General features: G+C 35.1%; 1 protein-coding gene across 2 annotated transcripts in view; it reads right to left on the bottom strand.

Moving 5' to 3' along the window:
* ADAMTS6 (ADAM metallopeptidase with thrombospondin type 1 motif 6) overlaps window positions 1–22,618 on the bottom strand; it is a 163,345-nt gene that overhangs the window by 69,909 nt on the left and 70,818 nt on the right. For both annotated transcript variants that reach the window (XM_075078308.1, XM_075078309.1), the window contains exons 10-11: window positions 16,344–16,490; window positions 6,529–6,670 (exon numbers count right to left, since the gene is read on the bottom strand). In XM_075078308.1, coding sequence (XP_074934409.1) covers window positions 6,529–6,670; window positions 16,344–16,490 — 289 coding nt within the window. The remainder of the gene's footprint in view (window positions 1–6,528; window positions 6,671–16,343; window positions 16,491–22,618) is intronic.

Below are 22,618 nucleotides of genomic sequence, written 5' to 3'. Positions count from 1 at the left end.
TGTTTTGCCTAAGTGTTATCAAGGATGGAGCCTCCTTCTGTTGTGTCATGCAGAGTTACATATAGGCATTTCAAATTGTGCAACATCTAAGCATCCTACATTATAATCATCATAAATGGTAACAATACAGCACAATAAAAACTCAGTAATATGAGCAAAGATCAAATTGCTGTGCTGTTCTTAATGTTTTCAACACTAATGAAAGCCTCCAACAAAACTTAGCAGTTTGGCCCATAATATTAAAAAAAAAAAGATGGGAAATACATTAATAAGGCATATTAAACTATGATAATTTGGGAGTTTAATTTTTTTGTTAATAAAATTTTAAAACGTTAGTTAGGACTTCATGTTATTTCAGCTTGTTTAATCTGTAATACGCTGCACCTCTTGATGAGCGTTTGCTAAAATAGAGCATAAAAATAATTAGCTTGATTTGTAACTTACAATTCAGACCTGAAAAGCATCAACCTGGACTATTTTCAGCCTCACTGCTGAAATACTGCTGGCAACACAATTAAAACTAGAAGACTGTAATTATGGGTGAACTTCAGAAGGTTCAAAGTTTAGGTCATATAAGCACCCAAAAGTTACCATTTTAGTGCTCCACTACCAAACGCTCATTAAGTGGTGCAGCATGTTATGAATCATACCATGCTGAAAAAACGTGAAATAGAATCTGAAGCTGAAGTTGTATATTCGTATTATGTTACCAGCATTCTTTCCTAAATATTGGGTGCTTATGTGAACATTATGGAAACTAGAGAAGCCCCACAAGGTTAATCACCTCCAAGTAGCATCTTCCCTTTCAAACCCATGCAACCTACCCTATCTTTATTCAAACCACATGCCAATATCTGGAATCTCATATTACTTCTACTATCGTCTAATGCACTCCTCCTGCTTTGGTCACTAGCTTCCCCTTGCACTTTTTGAACAGCTTTCATAAGATTCAGGCACTTTGGTGTTAGGTCTGTGTCTCTTGTGAAAGAGGATGAGAAAAAGAAAGAGAGAGAAAGAGAAAGGGGCTTTGGAGACAAGACAGTCCTAGGAAAGAAGAAAGGGGGCTACAGGAACTTGTTAGAAAAAGATAAGAAAAGTATGTAAAACTACTTTAGGATTCAGAAGGAGGAAAACTTCTGGCATTTCCCTTGGCTATATACATCCTAATCTTCAAAAAAAAAAAAAAAAAAAAAAAAAGAACAAGATTTAATTTCAGAATAAAGCTTAAAGTGTTCCAAATGTTCTTAATTATAGTGTGATCTTGTAAGTCCTTACACTTGAAAAGCTCGAAACTTTAATCATTCTGAATGCAAAAGGCCTGCACAATAGTGATCAGAGGTTTCACACCCTACCAGAAAAACCTTATGAAATAAAGAAAATAATAGAAAGGTTGATAAAAATGACAGAGTATAATACCAGGATCTTGAATTCTTCTCTTCACCTACACATACTTTCAACACCAGTTTGTGAGCAGTGTAATATAAATCCATCTGATCAAACCACTTACACTCTGCTAACAAACACCAAGTCACCAAGTATAAAGTGACTTAGCCATGATACGACATATGAAGCTGGGGAAAAAAAGTCACTTTTCAGTGAGTTGCTATGTACTATGTGCATTCAACTGAATGCACAGTCCTAGTCACAGTATCAACGGGTGAGGAAACAAAAGGGAACCAGTAGTTCTGGTGCAAAGATACACCAGTGGCTTCTCTGCTTTGCCTTCTGAAAATACAGCTTCCAGAATCTTCTTCCACCTTCCTGTTAAAGCCCTACATCAAGCTTAGTACCTCTCTTTATTTACCTGGAGTAAATTGCATTAGTGTTTCATGAAAAAAGTGGTGGTTTCATCTACTAACATTAAAGTTTCTGTCACCTGATGACAAGGGTCAATTGTAATTCTGGCTGTTTTGCTCTGGAAGAAATTGTAGAAGCACCGTGGATAGCAATTTGTTTACTCTCCTAGATTTGAAAGTTAGCTGACCAATACTGGTTTGTTTTGGTCATTACTAACTCAGTTAAACTATTCTGTCTCTGAACTGGCATGTGGGAAACTAGGAAGCAGTGAAGGTATGACAACTGCATGTCCTGTACTTCTGTAGTCAACTCTTTCCCAGCAACTTTCCATTAATGGTAATTAACTTTATGGCTACTCCTCATAATTCATTAAAAATTTCCTAGAGACAACTAAGACAAGGCAGCTATTGAAGGCAGCAGGAAGACTCCTTATTCTGAAAATATATCTTCATTCTGCCTGTTTACAAGCCATAAGTTCATAGCTTGAACTCTGTCTGTCCTCCAAAACGCACTAAGAAAATGTGAATAAAAACTGGTATTTGAGTTTAAAGCTGTTTTCATTGGCAAACTAACTGGAGAACTTAATTGCAAACATAAGACCATGACAAAGAAGAGAGCTACCTGTCATCAGCTAAAATACATTACCTGATGTGTTAAACTCTAGTGTGAAATACAAAGAGTGGTTCAGATGATTTCAGTGAAGCCATGTATGCAAGGAAAGGAGATTTTGGCCCCTTTCCCCCCCACTCAAAGTATTTACTGACACCAATGATGGTGGAAAAGCATAAAATGCAAAAAATATACCAAGGAATTGCAAGGCACTATCTCTGAAACCCATGCTAGCAGCCAGCAGCTTCACAGATCATAAAATGCACCACAGCAATATCAACCATATGCATAAAGTATTAACTGCTATTAAAATGTCTGAGGTTTTAGCCTCTGTCCTAAAAATGTGGGGACCAGCTCTAAAGCAAAGCATTATTTTGAACCACAAAATCTGTAAGTTACAGTCAGGCCTATTCCAGGTATTATTTAAACTCATAAAACAGAGACATTAAAAATCAAGACCGGAATTCTTTCCTGAGTTAACCCAGAGACAGCCAGCAGCCAACTGTTATTAGGTAGATGCTCAAAGGTTAAGGAGGTAAGGTACCAATGAAAAAAGTTCTCCTTACACTCTCCTAAACAAAAGGATTGAAAAAGATTCTGAACTATCAGGGAAACATGCATACAAACAGAGCAAAGAACTGAGAACACTTGACAATCAGCAGGAGAGAATTCATACTGCACCACGCTAGAAGATGTAGCATATGCAGTAGCTACATAAATGAACAGGAACTAGCACTACCCCTAATAACCTCAAAATCTCCCACTGCAGTCAACCCAGTAACATACCTGAAAGCATGTATTGCCTTAAGGAAAAAGCTACACGTCAGTATTATATGGTGAAATTTCCACCATTGCAATTTGGCTCACTGCAAGTCATAAACTCTCCTGAATCTGAAAGTATATCCTAAAAATGAAATACTTTAAGTAGCTTGAAACATCTATTTCTTCACTTAAAATCTCTAAAACTGCCCCATATCAGAAATCGTGGAAAGTATAGTATAAAGAACAAAGCACATGTAACATTAGAAGGATCACTGCCTACTTGCTAACATTATTTTTTCAGCTCAAAGAGCTAAAGCATCCCTTTGAACTCTTGTCCGACCTAATCTGATGAACAATACAGGGAAATGTGACCAATGGACACAATGCTTTTGCTGGAACAGTTCTGTCCATAAGTGACTAAACAGTTTAATTAGGTCTAGTACTTACAGTAGTATCAAGACAACTACCAAAGAGCTCCTTTTAAGGTCAAATTGGCTCCTTGTCAGTAAACACACACACAGAAAGGCAGAAACTTGCAGCCCCTTTAGTACTTCAGTTCTGATGCCTTAATCATTCAAACACCTCTCCATTTATTCAACTTCAAGTTCCTAAGTGAGAAAGCCTTCAGGTACTTAAATGTGCAAAATTCTTTGCAGGATTAGGATGTGATCTATGATCAAAAGCAACAAACATTTTAAAATAAACATACAGGGGGAATGGATGAGGAAATATGGGAGAGAAGGCAAAGAACATAGGTTAACATTAAAGCTAAATGGCTGAAAGAGGTAATTTTCCTGAAGGTTAATAAGATATTACAACAGAATTCCAAAGCAGAAAGAGCATGAAGATTTTCCAAGTTAATTTAAAAAACACCAACTATCTCAACAGCTACATCAGAGCCCGAAGAGGACTTGTAATCTTTTGGCCTTTGATTTGAGAGTTCAACTGTTTCTCTTGTCATGTCTTGCCATCACAAATCAGTAAAGAATATGCAAGAGAAAAAGCCAAGCAATTTTTCCTGACATTTTCCTTTGGTTTAGAATTTAGTTCCTTCTAGGTCGCTAGACCACGTGTTGGAAAACCTGCTCTACCCTGTTTTTACCAGTCACTTCAAATAGAAAGGGCTAAAAGATATGCTGGAAAGAAGTTAGTATACAAACTACATCCATTGTTAATTAGGGATTTTTACTATGTTTTTCTGGCAATAGTTGCACACGTCTGTTAGAATAAGATCAATGAACTATTAATGACATCTTCACGTGAACAGTACATCAAATAGGAATATCCAAACCAGTGACTGTTTACTTTCCGTAATGAAAGAGTTGAGCAGAGTATTCAACTTAGCCTTTCCTGGTATTTAGATCTAGTTCCACTATTCAGTTCTAAAAACCTTTTCATATATGAATAGCTCTTTCTTGTGCAGAAACTTTCCAACTGCACTACCAGATTCCAATGACTTTTCTTTTTCCCCCTTCAAAATTACCACCTGAAATCTGTACGATCACAATTATCATGATTGCATTTTCAGAGCATTATGGCCATGATGGATAATATTTTTTAAAGTAGATGCTATTTTAAATGCATGTAATTTCTTACAGTGTATATTAACAGAATTCTACAACAACCTGTTATACTGTTATGCAGTCTGAATCCTATTATTAAAAATGTTTGGGTTTTTTTCTGAGACACTTAACATATGCTCTCTTTGATGGCATACTGATGGAACACAATACGCTGGTATTGTGGGGACTGGTAATGTTACATGAAGACAAAACATCTTTTCACTAGTGCCTCAATTAAGTTTCGACCTCTTTTTTGTAACTATAAGGAAATCTCAACAAAAACCTTAAAACAAAAAGAAAGCAGAAGGAAGAAATCCAGTATTACGTACATGATTTCATTACTTTCAATTGTTTGCCGTTTAGAAACTGGTTTGAGAAAGAAACTGTACTGTGCAGCATGATCATGACAACAATGATTACATAATTTAACAGTGTTTGAAAAAGGTAACATATATGTGGAAAAGCCAGGCTTTGCACATTATTAACTTTCCAGTTTAATTTAAAATTCAGTGTATCTCCCAATGCTGTGCTATAAATCATGGATTAAAATACCTGCAGATTTCCTTAGCCTGAAAATAAAAGAGTGTGTGTGGTGAGAACTTGTAGGAAAAAAAGGTGTGACTTAGATGTAGTGATAGGAAACAAGGCCCTTAAAAGAACAGTGGTGGAAAGTGAGAGTTTAAAGAGGAACAATAAAGGCCAAAAGAGGTTTGATGAAGAATCAGGTGTGGAAGACCCAGTGAGCTAGTCAGCCAGCTACACACAGCTTTTAAATCCTTTGTACAATGTGTTCTGCCGAAGAGGCATCCCAAGAATAATACTGTATTAATCACGCCAGGGATATTAAAAATAGACTTTCTTTGTGGGCTTTTTTTGTAGCTTTGTAGCCTTTAGAGAAGTAAATAGAGTGTAAATTCAATGACTACATTATTTCATTTGAATAATCTAGAATTTAAGATATTATTAAACTATTTACTTTTAAACCACCAGATATGTTTTCAAGGTTTATTTAACTTAGTCTCAGCTGATTATTTGATGACAAGCACAGCAGAATGCATACTGCATACTCTGGGCTGCAAGATTTTAAGTAAGTATTTTTGTAAATTTATTACATAATGGCCTACGTGTGCAGGTTTTTATTCCTGCTGTATATTTATTCACCTTAAGTATTGCACACTGGTACTTGCAGCCAAAGCTCTGCTAGTACTTAGCTGTTCAGTATTCTATTCAGCTATCTAACTTCATGATCCTTTGTTCCCATAACCAGAATTCCTCTTTCCAAAAAGAGATCTGAACAATGTGAGAAACAACAAACCCAATGTCAGAAAAAAAAAAAAAAAAAAGGAAAATGAAACCAGACCTGACAAATCAATACAAGTACAAAAGTAATTTCAAAATGGAGCTTTACATTGAAAAGTTAAAGCCAACACAACAGATTTCATGTTTCAGGATTAATACAACATGAACCTGATCTCATTCAGCTGAAATCAGGGAAAATTCCGTAGTACAATTTACAAGAAGCAGGATCAAGTATTGTGCTCCTTTTCTTCCTGAAACTAAAGAATGCCCTCCCCAGCAAACTCTTGCCCACACATTCTGGTGTACAATACACACAAATGCCTCAAGCAAAAGATGCAGCATAGGGATTAAAATGTACCCTTTGCTTATGCATGATGGCACCAGACATGCTACCGGAAATCTGTAACCCACTAATGCATCTATCTAAAGATTTATGTTATAAAGGAATATATACAAATGACTAAGCAGAACACTCAGCATAAGGATTAAGACTTCTTACCCCATATTTACATTGGCGGGATGTTGCTCCATACTGGAAGCGACACTGTTCATCAGCATCATACACCTGACCTGGGGCCACAGCTGGATAAAGAAAGTCACGCTTGGGAGGCTCATTATCAAGGCAAGTACCACGGCCCGAACTGTTCAACATAAAGGACCAAATCAATTAGGAATTCTACTGACTGTAAATCACAGTAATGATATCAATGTATCTAGTTCTTACTTTTAACAGCACTGGGTGTGAAACAAGTATGATCGCAATAAACAAACAGTAAGATGGTACACCCATAGTAAAAAGAAAAAATAATTAGAGATAACTAAGAGATTAAAATAATTTTCATCATTATTATTAACAAAAATGCTTATTTTAGATTATGAAATAGATTTCATATGTTATCCTTTTTTAAAGTGTGATAATTTCTGAGCCACACAAGACTGATTTTCATTTTTGTTTTAAGATTCCTATTTGTTTTCACTGAAGAATAGCTACATTTGGTCACAGAATGAAAAATTAAAAAAATTAATCAAATAAAAGAAATTCAGTTTACAATTCTTAATGACCCTTCTGATCCTTCAAACAGCTAAGTACAATCTCATAGATATGAGCAGTTTAATTGGTTTATATAAAAGGGAAACGCATTTACATTTCAATATGACATAGTGTTTGTAGGATTGTTAGGACCTTAACATGCTTGCTTTTCTTCCATTTGAGTGAACAAAATAGTTACAGTGGTAAAAATTCTGCAGGATCTTAAAATTTACCTATAGTAGGGTGAGTGAAAAAATTTTTATGGATCCAAGACCTTTTCTGTAGCATTAATAATACTGAGACTTAAAAATTTCATATGAGACTAAGATCATCATCTTTGAAAACCTGAATATTTTCTTTTATATTCACTGCTTTGTTTGGTGGCTGGTGGGATTTTTCCAAAATGTGCCCATATTTAACCACAATATTTTAGCGTAGTGGAATAAATAACAGAGAAAGCCAAATGCAGACAGAGTTCTTTTTAGAAAACTTTGTACTTCGCCATATAATTATTCAGTTTCATTTAGTCAGTGTGCATAAAAGAGGACAGATGCTTTTTTACTTTCATTTCACATGTGAATAAGTGAGGATTTTTAAAGAATTCTTATGCCAACACTTTAAATTTTTTTCTGACATTCCTACGATTTTGCCAGCACTCATGGTTTTTTTTCCAAATCTTTTCCATGCACCTTGCCAAAGGAACATAATTTCAGAAGTGAATGGTCTATGCTGTTTTTTGGAGATCTCTAATTTTCTATACTTTTCATTTGCAGATAAAAAAAGGAGCAAAAAGCCTCCTTTAACTACACATTTTATGTTCTCATTTTAACCCCATTTTATTCAATTCTTTGAAAGACTACAATAAACCCTTTAGAAAAACAAAAAAACAAAGAACAGCCAACCATTTCAGAAGAAGGCAAACAGCAACTCAGGCAATAACCAGAAAAATACAGAAAAAAATTATATTTGGTTACTAATCCAAATTAATTTAGTGTGATTCACCTCCATACACATGCACACACCCTCAGCTGAATCTACCTTTAAAATATCAACTGTGGGTTCTGGCATAAAAAAAAATGTATTTGGCCCTTTATTCCAGTTTCAATTATTGCAAGCATTATATTTTCTAACAGCAGAAGTTGGGAAACTATTCTACATTCTTTTGAAATATTTCAGTGTTGAATTTTGTGCATATGAGGAGTACATGTTAATTAATTCCAATATGAAAATAACTCAAATATGATCTGATTTTTCTGCATTGTCTGGACCAAACTGCAGATAGGAACTTTGCTTAAACAAGCAGTGGGAAGTTCAGCATTTGACCAAGTATTGCATATGATAGGACCATTTCCATGGATTCCAATAGTGCAGAGTTTGATTTGTAAACTGTGATCCTGTAAATAGACAGCCAAGGGCACAGCATTTAAAAACCCTCATTTCCTTCAGTGGTTCTCGCCATTGGCATATGTATCCCTGCACAAATAAGATTACAGAATCAGATCTAAATCTTTAAATTCACCAAACTTGTAAATTAAAGTCTATACCTACTCTACAAGACATATGATTGCAGAAATATCCTTGTAGTAAATGCAAAAAATATGCCTCTTCTGCTCTAATGACAGGATTTTTACCATAATGAAATATTGTTGTAGTAGTAGAACAGCAAGAAAATTACTCCTAAGAATTCACTTACTAGCTACATTACATCACCTCTCAGACTGAAAATTTGTTTCTCTTTCCTTCTGCTTCAGTTCTATTACTTCTCTCAAGTAGTTTAACAAAATTTACATATTTTACAAACTTAGCACAAGAACCCAATAATGTATTGTGTGAATTGAAGTAATTCGGAAAAGAAACAGGATGTGTTACAAACTACGTTAATCAAACCAGGGACTTTCCATTGGTAATGAAAGGTCTCACCAAAGCTGTGCAAAGGTTGAATACAGGCTGAGGACCATATAACCTTTCCAGACAACTTCTACTGGACTCAGAAATGGTGTAATACTCGAGTCTACATCCTTGTTCTTCTCCCATTCTCTTTGCTCTACCAAGCAAAACCCAGATACTTGAGAAAAAAATCTGCTAAATCTAGGGGAATGAACCAAAAAGGGTGTAAGAATAATAATGGTATTGGAGCACTTATAAACATAGATCTAGTAATTATTATTGATTGGGCCTACAAAAGTTAAAAGATGACCTTTGTGTAAATGCAAAAAAGATCATGGGAAGGAGAAGAATGCCCAAATACCTTCATCTCTGCAATTTTAGAAAATTTCTACTCACAACGGCTTTTGTCCTCCGTGATTTTATCTTACAGGAACCATATACAAACTCAGAAAACCTACAGGATATCCCTGCAGAGCATTTACCTTTTTGAACAAGGAGTGGACATAACTTTAGTGTCTACAATAGAAATAAGATGATCTCAAACTCATCCTTACATTCTATTTACTATACAACATACTAATAGCACTCAAAGAATTTCTCATTTTCCTAAATTTAAGTTAATTTAATGAAGTTTTATGGGACATAGTGGGACTGGTTTCAATTACAAAATAGCTAAGCTTGATGTCATTTCATCCCAGTATTCCGGTGTAGTGTCTTAACAGATCTTTGTAAAACAGTCTACAATATATTTAAACTTTGCTTTGTATTTTAGTATCACAGGATATCAAATTAATCTTCTGTTTGGAAGGATATAAAGGATACTAGAGCATTCTCTGAAAGCTTAAGATCTCAGACATGCTATCACTGCTAACTGCTTGATCAAAATAACAGCAACCAGGGATTCAGTGTTCGATTCTTCCTAGACTGAACAATGCAAAACTGAGAATCATCACCTCTGTACAGACACCACTGTTGTATCCAAGACCAATAAAAAGAAAAAGCAAAAACCATGGCTGTAGACATTTCAGGGTTTATGCTCCTATTACAGTATGTATTCCCAAATATCTCAGCAACATACACAGGACAACATAACTCCTTCAATGGTTGAAAAAAAAATCCCAGAACACTGGCACTGAAAATAGGTTTGGAATGTTACAGAATTGGCTCATTCATAATAATGATGTGGACTATAATGAATAACAACCATAAATTAAATGTATTATAAATATTTGCAATTATCTGTTATAGCTAAACAATAATATACATAAACATATGGACAGTATACATAATATTTTATTTAATTCTGCTACAAAATTACTGATAAAAATACGGAAAAATAGTAAAATTTATTAACTATAAACACAGTGCATTTCATACATATACATGTATATAGAAACACGAATTATTTACATGCTTATATGTAACATCTGGCTCCTAACAGAATCCTTACCTCATATTTACTATATGCTTTTTCTGAGTAAAAATTGATTTTTAGAGAGCACCAGGATATATTTCTGTAGAGGTTACAAAAACTGCTTGCCATTAATGAATAACCTCTGCAGGTTGCTCAATAGCCTTCGGATGATAACATAAATATTTGCAGAATCAGGATGTAAGTAATAGAAGTGTGATTTGGGATGGTATGTTAAAGTTAAAAAGAACCAGAATAGTATTACTAAATTAAACCGTTCTTGAATGTTACGGAAATTCAGATATTGATGTGGATTTTCCACTCACTCTCATGATACAGTCTACTTCTTTCCAAGCTTTTATGCAAGGCTGGCTCTATGTCTTATTACCCACTTCATAGAAATTTTGCACAATCTTTTCATAATACTCAATGTTTCTTTTCTTCGGTGTTATAGAATTTGCTATTTCTTTGATGTATACTTTCCTCCACAGTATGGTCTGTTCCAAAGTGTTCCTTTATTTGTTTGAATAATTATCCAGCAGCCATATTAGGAAATATTTATTGGTCCATCTATCAAAATGGTCCACTTACCAAAATCTATTCGTATCGGGCCTTCAGAGTTTGGGGGATACTAAGCTATAAAATTTTGGGCCATTTTGTTGTTCTATATTTATTTCTTCAAACATTTTACAAATAAGTTAATGAGAATGTGCTGCTGATTCTGCCCTTTAAAATTTCTTTAAATTTAAATAACCCATAAGGTAAACAAAGAGTAATACTTACAAAGTCAACACTCAAAAACATAGTGCCAGCCCATGATTACAGAAACTGGTGTGTTGTGTGCTTTTTGTTTGTTTGTTTGTTGTTGTTTTTTTTTTAACTGGGTAAGCTTTTAAAGCAAAATATAAGACTTCAAAAGTTTCAGAAATTTACAGTTATGAGGGACATATGCTTTTTACTCAATAATTTGTCAGCTAAAAAAAAATCCTAGTAAACTTTAAGGAAGAAAGAAGCAAATTATAATCCAAAGAGTAGGTCAACAGGTAACAATGAATGTAAATTTTCTCCATTGATTTGTAGAGAGAGAGATGAAAATGTGAGATTATTGAAGTGACCTTATCTTTCAAAACTAGTTTTGGTTTTTACTTTTTTAAAAAGTTAATTTAGATTTCTGGAGTACCAGGGGATTTGCCAATCTGCCATATATAGCATATGAGGCACACACAGACATATCCTATATTTATCTTGCATATCCACTTGTATGCCCAAGATTCTTGGGTAGATTACATCTGGGCCAAAATACTGGATGACTTTGTTTATATTGTCTACACGAACTTGCTTGGACCAAGGTAGTTTTGGCTCCTTTCTAGAGTTTGAAAGGTGTAATCTGAGATGTAAATCCTGCTATATGGCAATCCTAGAGAGTCTCCAAGAATTTCCTGTGATATATCTTACTTATTCAAATAGTTTAAAGACTCTTGGTTCTTCTCCTCATCTTCCAAAGACAGTCCTGCCTTTGAAAGACAGAGTTGACCATCTGGCTTCTTCTAACACTTTCTCCTATCTGATACTGACAAGAGTAATGAACTATTATTCCAGAAATCACCCAGATTTCATTATTACAAAACGTAAAAGTAACTGAATAAATAGTTCTAAGCAGAACGTTCTCTTCTTTACGTCTAGGTATCTGCATGGCTCTATAGGCATACTAAATAAATGTATGTTGGATCTAATGAAACGTGCATATTATATATATTAGATATAGATATATATATATACACACACACATGCTGCATAGAATGACATTTATACTAATTGATTTTCAGTCACAAACAATATTTTTAGGCTTGGTTAATTTCTCCTAAAAACAGATATTACGGGTTTCTACTCCTCTCACAGGAATCTCTGTTCTCTGACATGCTGTCCAACCCTTCAATTCTCTGTATTTCTGCATTTAATTCCATAAAAGGTTAGTGAAATTTAAAGCCATTGCAAAGCACTTATGAACAATTCACTTGATACATGGAATTCAGTCAATCTTTCACTCTAGCATAAAGCTTGACAGACAACAGCTATTATGTGCTAGAAGGAATGTTTTTCCCAGAAAAAAAAATTATTTTCTTTGCCCATTTCAGAGCCTGTTCTGGCTGGACATCCTTCTTGATATTTTTAATAGATCTATTAGCAATACATAACTTTCCTTTGTCTTATTAGCATCCTTTGAGCCATATTCATCCTCTACCCATCCATCCCACAAAATAAATTGCTTTTCCAACTACTCTCTGACTGAACTGATACCTTCCAGGTCATACTTAACGGTTATTCCTCAGTAGCCTCAGTCTGGAAAATTTGTTTGAGTTTTAAGAAAGTCTTGAGGAAGAGAAGGATGAGGGTGAGGCTCTACTTTGAGTGTAAGCAGGATAACATCTTTCCCAAAACGCTTCTGCCTGACTATAAAGGACAATGTGGTATCTACACTGCAAAATGACACACAGTGCAAAACTGCTGTATAGCAAGAGGCGACCCAAGCTAGTAACCTAGTCAATCCACAGTACCATATAATACTGTGAACATGTAATGAACTTCTAGTGAAATTCATTCCAGCTGCATTATCCTAGTGCCATGGCAGCCTTGCCCAAAACTTGTATCCAGATCCAAGTGAATAGATCTAAAAGATGTTGTGGTATATCATACAGACTGACAGCCTCAGGTTCCTGCTTGAGTATCTGCATTTCATCCCATTGTGTTTTAACTTTCTTGTTAGACATAGCTAAATGAATCCTAAACTAGCCATTCTCACCAGCACAGAAAAAAACCACTTGTCTTCCTTGTTTGTAGTCTACTGTGTCCTGTCCCAACTGTTCTCCCATTCTTGAGGAAAAATGGAAAGAAAAGGGGTGGAGTCTAATCTATCTGGAATAAACATCTGGAGACAGAGACAATAACATCTTGAGGCTTTGCCTCTAAAGCTCTAAATCAGTGTTTTCCTCATCTGTGGCTAAGTTATGGAGAAGTATTAGAAAAAAACCAATCATTTTTTCTGTCTGGATGCAGGCTGTTCTGCTCTTACAGGCACAGTCAGGGAACCGCTACCACATGAAACTTGCTATTTTCTTTTGCTTCTTGCTCACCGATTGTTACCTACAACAGAAACATATCTGCTTCTTAAAGCTGTTCTGCCTTAAGGAAAGGTATGAATAGATAAAAAGAAGTGATCTAGGCTTCTGACAGCTGTTCCGCAGGTACCTGTGTAACTATCTCAACAGCTTCCTGCTGTCATTGAGGAGATGACATGAAAAGCCAGGGAAAAAACTAGAAACTGGAGAAAAAAACCCTACAGTATTACAGACTACTATACTTTATGAAATAATAAAACAACTTTTGTAAGAAAAAAAGTATCAGTTCATTTATAGGATATTAGAACCACAAACAATAAGAAGCATAGTTTATAATGAAGAGATTGTGTTTGAGAAACCTGACATTTTTAAGAACAGATTGCAAAATTGCTAGGGGGAGAAGTTATTTTTGGCTCTTAGAACGTTATTTAACACACTATCCTATGCAATTGGAAAATTTATTCATAACTGCAATGTGTAAAATAATGTTTATCCAAGGTGGCTTTGAAAAAAATAACTTCTACATTCTGGGTTACAAAATACAGCTAAAATGTTATAAAAGATAATTTATTATTGAAGCTGCTATGTGTAGATTTTTTTTTACGCTAGCTCAAATATCAGTTAGTATCTTCAGTAATGATTCTTTAATTAAATTCACAGATGGTAGTAATTCGAGTAGAGTTGCAAACACTGGCAATGATAGAGGAGTATCTCAAAAAACCTGAAGAGATTAGAACTATGGGAACAGATTCACCAGAGTACTATTCTGGCTTTATGCTAACAAAACTGCAATTCCACTGGCATCCCACAGACTTAAAAATAAAACTTAACAGTGAATCAAACCTAGGGAATGGAGTGAATCAAACCTAGGGAATGAAAAAGAGTAATGGAGATGCTAACAGTAAATTATAAATTAAAAAATGAAACATAAAATAGAGGAGGCACAAGCTAAACATGCTTTTAACTGGCAGTAAAAATTTGAAAGATCACTGCACACAAATCAAGTGAAGAAACAAGAAAGTTTGTTCAGGCTGAAATTTAAAACTGTACAGGAACATTATGAACAAACGTTAAGCTCTATTACATTTGCAGCATAACACAAGCCACAGAATTTTACCACATTTCTTTCTCTAAACCCATGAATAGGAGATGACTTCCTAGCTTTCTGTTGAATTATGTCTTCATCAATGGACAACTTATTGTCAGGACAATTGTGGGATCAAAATGGAGTACAGAGGAGAGCAACAAATAGAAATAAATGAGACAGACAATAGCAGAACTGTAACAGTAAGAAACCCCCAAATGCTATTAAAAAATGCCTGAATTGTAAGCTTACAGTCAGAACTACTAAGCTCTGACATGATCTCTCAGAAGAGATGTGAAAACTATTCTTTGTCACAGTTAAAACTAGGCTGCATAACATACTAGAAAGACTACTAACAGGAACAGTGCTGAATTAATGGTTATGATGAAGAAAAACTACGCTGTGTATTTTTTTTTATACTGATAGTGTTAAATGAATGTATATGTATCTCTCCTGAGAGAAACAGTTTATATTGTGAGAAACCCTTATCACATATATTTTAAGGATGACTTACATAGTGTGCTTTAGTTTAGGCACTCATCATAAATGCTCCAGCACATAAAACTGGGTGGGTGCACAGTTCAGTGGGGTGATATGAAATGCCTTAACCTGATACAGTAACTGAAGAGAAGTTTTTTTTGACTCTGAACAGCACCTATGTTAAATATCTGCCTCTGCCCACTGAGTCTACAGGGAGCCGAAACACCTCTCCAGACCAATTCATAAATCCTCTACATTGCGTGAGAAGCAACATTTGAACCAACCTAAAGAAAATTTATCAGTCTAGACGAGCCCCTTCAGGTAAGATTCAGAACACAGCACCTTATTCTGAGGTAAGATCCCTGAAAGAGGAAGAGAAGCTCATTTTGTTCTTAGTAGTCTCATGATTAGACCACCTGACCGGTGTAAGTCCATCTCCTAAAACAGAGCAAGTGTCTGAATTACTGTACAACCTTATTTCTTAAATGGTTGCACTGATGACACTGAACGTACCAACCAACTGCTATTTGCTCCCATAAATGTCTTACACTGTTTAAAAAAATCCTGTTATTAATCTATTCTCAGTGAACTCACAGTTCTATCTTTGTCTTCCACAATTTAAAACACATACAAAGGCTTCATTATACATCATGTATACCAATGTATACATCAATATGAGCACGTTTTTGAGACTAACATATTTTGACTGTTTAAATTCTTTCATACAGAAGTAAAATTTCAGGTAGCAATCTACTTCTGGATAAAAATCACCACAGAAGTACAGGTTAATACAATTTAAAGGTATTAATATAATTACCTATGCCATCCTGTCCTATAATCTTCATATTCTCACCAATGGCACCAAAGAGTATTGATAGATAAAAACTCATAAGGTTGCATGAAAAAAAATCTGGAGAATGAAATGTACAAGAAACAGGGCTACAACCTTGGTCCCTTCATTAGATCCCATCACATTATGCACGTATTAAAAAAAAAATACTTCCTTATCTTTCATAGACAAATTCCACCCTTCTCTATTTCTTACCCTCACATTAATGAAGTAATGAGATATGATCAGCACTTCTACATGTTTTGAACAGATAAAAATGAGAACTGTAAAGTGGGGAATGGAGCAGAATTTTGCCATTACATAGAAAAGTGCTCTATACAATAAAAATATTGCTATATTTCTTTCTATTCATTCTAAAAACATAAACCGTCAGAACAGGTCACTGTATCTCTACTATTTCTCCTGAAAAGCATCAATTTTTTTAAAACTCATAATTTTTCTTGAGCAATTACTTACTCTAAAAAACTGGTGATGTAATCCCGACTGCAGGCTGACCAAGAGAAAGGGTTGGTGTTTGCTGTAATATGAGCTGCCATTAGCTTTGCTGCTTCATGACCTTTGGTCCCACAGGAATTTCCAATTCCATCATGATTCATACCAAAACTGCCCAAAGAGGAGGAGAGAAACAGCCCATTACTTTTCTGCAGCATCAGACATCTCTTAAAACTTAATGTCACCTTTAAAGAAATTATGTCTGACATTAAAGAACACACTTAGTACAGGAGCCCTCTTAAGTGGAGAATGAGGATCAGTTAAGTTCTGTTTAGTTTATTCAAATCTCAGAATACTACACAACTACATAACTTTCTTTTCTCCCACAGACTTTTGAAAGCATTTTACTTATTTTCTAAAGCTTTTAAAGAAAATTTAACAATATTCTTGCAAGATAAACATAGAGCGCTCAGTCCTTACTTGGTATTGTAGTTGCATAAGGAATACACATTGTGGCACTGACATTTGGATTAGTGAACAAGGACAAACAGAGAATAGGTGATGTTGCTGTAACAGGACATTATAGGCACACAGCAGCCAATGATAATTCAAGCAGAACATGGGTTTTGCAATTCCCAGGGCCATGCTGTATTCACGTTCCCTCTCTGTATCCTCTCACAGAGTGACTTGGAGCCCTTCTATGAGAGCTCTACTTTGTCATGGAACATCAGAATGAAGATGACTAAAATCAGCAGAAAATACAGTAAGAAACTTCTGGGTGGCACTTGGCCAACAGAGATTTCCAAGCAACAAATTAATTACCTTTCAACAAAGATTATATGACTCTGAAAAAAGAAATATGGCAAAAGAATCCTCGTGTCTTAGAAACCCTGTGCTATTGAAATACACCCTTGGAACTATAGATTGTCAACATAACCATCAAATTAAAGCTAGACGCAAATTCACAGATCAGCTATTTGAAAATACTTTCATTAAAGACTATCTTTAGTTAAATTATTAGTGTTACTCCTAAACAATCAGCTACATATACCTGACATAAATGAAACACTGGAACAGAGTATTTCTTGATAGTATATGCTTTTCTAAAACTCCACTTTCTTTCTCTGCCTTTGATTAATTTCCATTCAAACACTGGGGGGAAACAACTTACTTCCTTAAATATTAACCTTTGGTCAAATCAGTTCCTTCTTCCCAAACATGGCACAAGGCTTATGAAATCAGAGGGACAGGTGGTGAGGCACATAGGAGCCTCCCTGACCAGGAGACAAAGAAGTAGTTAAAGCGAATGCCAAAACTGAGCTTCTGCACACCCAGAGCGGTGGAACTGTCACTTCTTGGTGTATCATCCAAAGAGATGAGTCTTTGGAGCCCTCTGTATTACAGATGCTAAAAAGACGGACTCCCTGATTTCTTACTCTTCATTCAGCAACACAAATGTGTTGAGGCACTCCATTTTGATTTTCTAGAAAATTTTAGAACTGACTGCTAGAAGATACAAATGGCAGTCGATAAGAGTCTGGCCATTTACCTACTGACAATACCACTTCATACCAATTCCTGCCATTTTCTTTACTGAAAACAGTGATAGTGGTGTTATATTAATCTCAGCATATTACTCCAGAATATGGTATAAAAATACACGACCTTCATGTTACTCTGATTTTCAGTACACTGGGTACTCTTTCACCTCCTCAGCTGATCATAACAACCTACAAGCACAAGATATAGCTACCCATTCCTCCCAAACCCCATTAATTGTATGGATATAAGAAAAGGAACATCAGGGAATGATGGATGTTTCCTACAGGCTGGGGAAGGACTTCATGATCAAAAAAACATCACTTTCTTGCCTATGGGATGTCTCCCTATGGAATACTTAGTCTGTAGCAATGCCTGCATGTATCTAGTTTGGTGTACGATATCTCATAAATGCAGAAAGGCATATGCTTTACTCTGCCTGGGGAAGGCCTAACATCATAGATTATTATATCATCAAATGAAGAATATGCCTTGCATATGAAAAAATATCTTTAAAAACCTTGTCTGAGCGATATGTGTATGAAAATGAAACTTTCAGACCAGTGCAAATTATTATGATCAGTCTTCAATATCAATATATATTTTGGAGGGAAGAACTTAGATGTCCAATGCAACAAACTGAACCAGAATTTTACAATGAAGAATGTACTTTATTAACCTAGTTCTCAACTGTCATAATTTCCTAGAACTAGGGGTATTTCAAATGGAACCATTTCCTTTTAAATTCCCCCTCTAAAATTTCTTAAAATAGAAAACCTTAGTTTTTAGTAGTGTATATGAGAGAGTCCTTTACAGAAATGAGCATTTGGGTATGTAGGGAAAATGCTGAATTAGATCATGCTGACTATATCTGATATCCAGCTTATGCCTAGTTAGTGTATTCCATTTGTCAAAGAAATGACAGGCTTCAACTGTCTGGGAAATTAAATTTCAAATTTTTTTGCCTATTAACAAACAAAAAAACCCCCAACCCAACCAACCAAAACCCCCACATTGTCATTTAATAGGTTTCCTTCTTCTACCAGCTCTCCTTGTGAAAAAGATGATGATGTTGCTGAATGTGGCAGTGTTATGCCTGATAAAAAGCATGTCTGTGAACAGAAGCTGCTAATCCTGATGCAATCAATGTCTTTTTATGAGCTGATGGTAGTCTAATTTTTTATAAATATTCATTCACCTAAATCACCTACTTCCTTCCAAGAAGTCTCTTCTACTTGCCTCTGCTTCTGAAGTTTGGAGGAAACTGATCATTAGGCACAGGTAATTTTTTCTGATGCTTGGAAAGGGGTTTTTCCAATTACTGTCTATTTCCAAAGATGGTAGTGGCAGCATGCCATTACAGGCCAGTAATTTGCACTCCTATGGCCAAGACTGCAGATGAAAATATATTTCTGTCCGAAGTACTAGTTGTATTTCCATCAGAACATGTTGGTTATATTTGGCCATCATTACATTAAAGCTGTGTCTTTTATAAAAGCATGCTTGCAATTAGATTGGGATGGGAAAGCAGGGAAGAAATGAAGGAACATAAAATACTCTTTGTGGAGCTACTGTTAGAGTTTACTTACCTTTTTCAAACTCACTGAACAGATGCAGACTGAATTTCTTTCACTGGCTTAAAGACCTTGTCTAAAACTACCAGCGTAATTCTGTCTTTAAAAGAACAGCCAGATGAGCAAGGAGAGAGTGAAAACACTTCTCAGGTGACACAGGAGTTTTAATATGAAGTTACCTTCCCACCTACCTTCTGAAGGAAAGATGGTTAGCCCAGCAGCTCTTTTTTTTCAAGCATTATGACTCCTCTTTTCCCTAAAGAGCACCTACATTACATTTAAGAACGGTGCAAAACAGCAACACTAAGGATTTTAAAATCATAACTGAAACTCTTCTGCAATTTCTTTGTAGTTTGTATGCTACTTAAAAATGCTATGAAAGCAGCACATCTGACTAGTGCGCTGCCTGTTTAATTTACTAACATCTGTAATGCAACAGATTCTTTTTTCCTGTCACTCTGTTTTTCCTTATATCTAAAAAAATTATCTGAGGGAATTATTTGTAATACACATCAAACTTAAGATCTCCCCTCATATCACAGGGGAGATAACTAGTCTCAGCTGCACTGAATAAAACAGCAATAGATAACCAGAGATCCTGGAGTATAAGCAGAAGGAAGGATGGGAATGTAAACTCCTCATCTGCCCTTACTTCATCTTGCAATTGAACAAAACTGCAAGTCCCTACAATTTCATTTGTATTTAAGATGGGGTTACTGATTCGTTTGGTGGTTCTAAACTATGATGGTTACAGTTGCCAAAACACTTATTTCTGATATATCTGAAATGACAGCAGTTATTTTTGTGAGACAGCCAGGACGCTTTTGTCCTGACTTATTATCCAAACACTTAAGATTCAGAGAAGACAGATCCAAACCAATATAAGTGCTCCTCAGTAGTGTTCACTGAGGTTTATTTTGTATACCATGTACTTCTATAACTGAAGTTATCGAAATGTGCTACTAAAGTGAACTGCTTTTTCTCATTAAGAATTATCTCTGCTTTCCAACTGCAGTACTCATGATCTGCATATCAAACAACTTCCTTGCTTTCTTAGCATTGGGAGCATTAAGAACTGGAGAGTACACTGATGTTTCCTTTCTCTAAATACAAGAGGGTATGGTCATTTTTTAGTCAGTCACTGACTCATGAGTTATATGAATTTGACCTAATTCTTTTAAAGCAGTAGCTCTTACTTTACTCTGCCACTTGTTTAACAGCATACAGAAGAAATGTACCAGAGACAGAGAAATTTGAGTCAGGTGAGGCAACAAAGTTACAGAAACACAAGCAAGAGAAATACTGTAAAATCAAGCACTTCACCTTCTTCTCCATTATCTGGTGCTGATTTACAGCTGCATAACTACATGTAACTCCCTAGGAAAAATAAACCTTTCTTTCTAAGAGAGAAAAGAAACTTTAACCTTAGGAAGTTTTATTACACTTATTATTTGCACTAGGAGAGACAAACATTTATACAAGAGTGAAATGGGTCATTTTCAAGCTAAGTATCTTGACCTGGGTACATTGCTAGAACTTCCTCCAGTGCCTCAGCATGTTAGTTAGATACACTGCTCTCACAGCATTTACAGAAAATGAAGCAAAGGGCAGGGAAGGGTCATAAAGTGCCCCAGTGAAGAACACTTTAAAAATTTCTAACAGTAAATCTCTACTACAGTCAGAAGATGGAAGGCATGCTTGAACAAGTATTCTTATACTAGATGTAAGACCTACAGTGTGAATTCTAATTTGCTTGTTGAATTATAATTTGCTTGTAAAAACTGCCAGTTTACTTTATTAGATACTATTTTTTTCATGAACTTTGTATTCATTTATTTTTGTAGTATGTTGTACTTATTCTCATAATTAAGGTGTAATTTAAATCTATATATATTTCATATAGCTTAGAATATCTATTTACAGTCTACATTGAAAAAATAAGAAAAATTGTCAGCTTCCCTACATCTGTAAATATTACCATAGCTTTAAATTGCCTTTTCTTAGTGACATTAAAACACGTACAAGGAGGGAAGAAAGGGAAAACTAGCATGTTTCAGCATTATTTTATTCAACAAAAAGTGCATGAATGTGAATATAATCTGCTATTAAAAGAATTTTTTTTCCCTACAATATCAGACCTATGAATTACATGTAACAAAGTTCAATTGCTGTCTGGATGTAACAGTAATTTTCATAATTATTCTCATGTCTACTAGCAGTGAAATACCTGCCAATTGTTATGATGTTATGGTAAGTTTTTGAAGAAGATATAATCCTCATTTTATGGTTTTATAGTAATAGAATGTCAGCACTTTTTCTTTACTTTTTTAACTATATCCCCCATACCACGTCGTAAGAGAAAGTTCCCCTCTTTCTATGTATCCCTCCATATATTTCTAGCCATACTTTATAATTATATCTTCATTACAGCACACAAATTGCAAGTCACCCTTAAATGACATTACAAATGGAAGGAAAAAACAATTAAAAGTATAGTCTTGAAAAATCAGTTTATTTTAATTTAGGATCAACAAACATTGATAGCATTTGTTGAAGCTACCTAATATTGCAATGCTCCACTCAAGGGACGAACCAAGGTTAATTACTTACTTCACTTTCTAGTTCCATGTGTTAATGTGGATTTTACCCTTAATCACTGATTTCCTGTATTTGGAGATCATTATATGGTTTGGAGCATCCCTAATCCTTTATTCTGAAATAATGCAGAATTTAAAAATTTACTTTGGCGAAACACATTGTTTCCCTGAAAACTTGGGAAAAACTAATTGAAAATGGTAGCTTTATAACTAGCACACCTGCCATGAAATTAAACATAATTTTAGCATACTTTTATCATAACATTTTTCCCATTTACTTCCTAAGTGTCATTCTTCGAGTCATGGCTGATGATCAAACACCCCATCAAATACAATTTTTATATAGTAGCATAATATTAAATAACATATGAAGCTCTTAAAAGCACAGCAAATTCTAATTTACTACAGAAATGCAGCCTATTCAGAAACCTGAACTTTCTTATGGGAAAATGACAGGCTGCTACAGGAATATTAGAAAAAGTAGAGCACAGACTTCTCCTCCTGGTTCACATTGCTATAGCTATCCAGCTTTCATGTCACAAGAGTAACATCAAGTAAGGTTTGTGTGCTACACAAAGCCAGAGTGTGA

This window comes from Phalacrocorax aristotelis, chromosome Z, assembly GCF_949628215.1.
Source record: "Phalacrocorax aristotelis chromosome Z, bGulAri2.1, whole genome shotgun sequence".
Lineage (NCBI taxonomy): Eukaryota > Metazoa > Chordata > Aves > Suliformes > Phalacrocoracidae > Phalacrocorax > Phalacrocorax aristotelis.
This window is presented reverse-complemented; position numbering and strand designations above follow the sequence as displayed.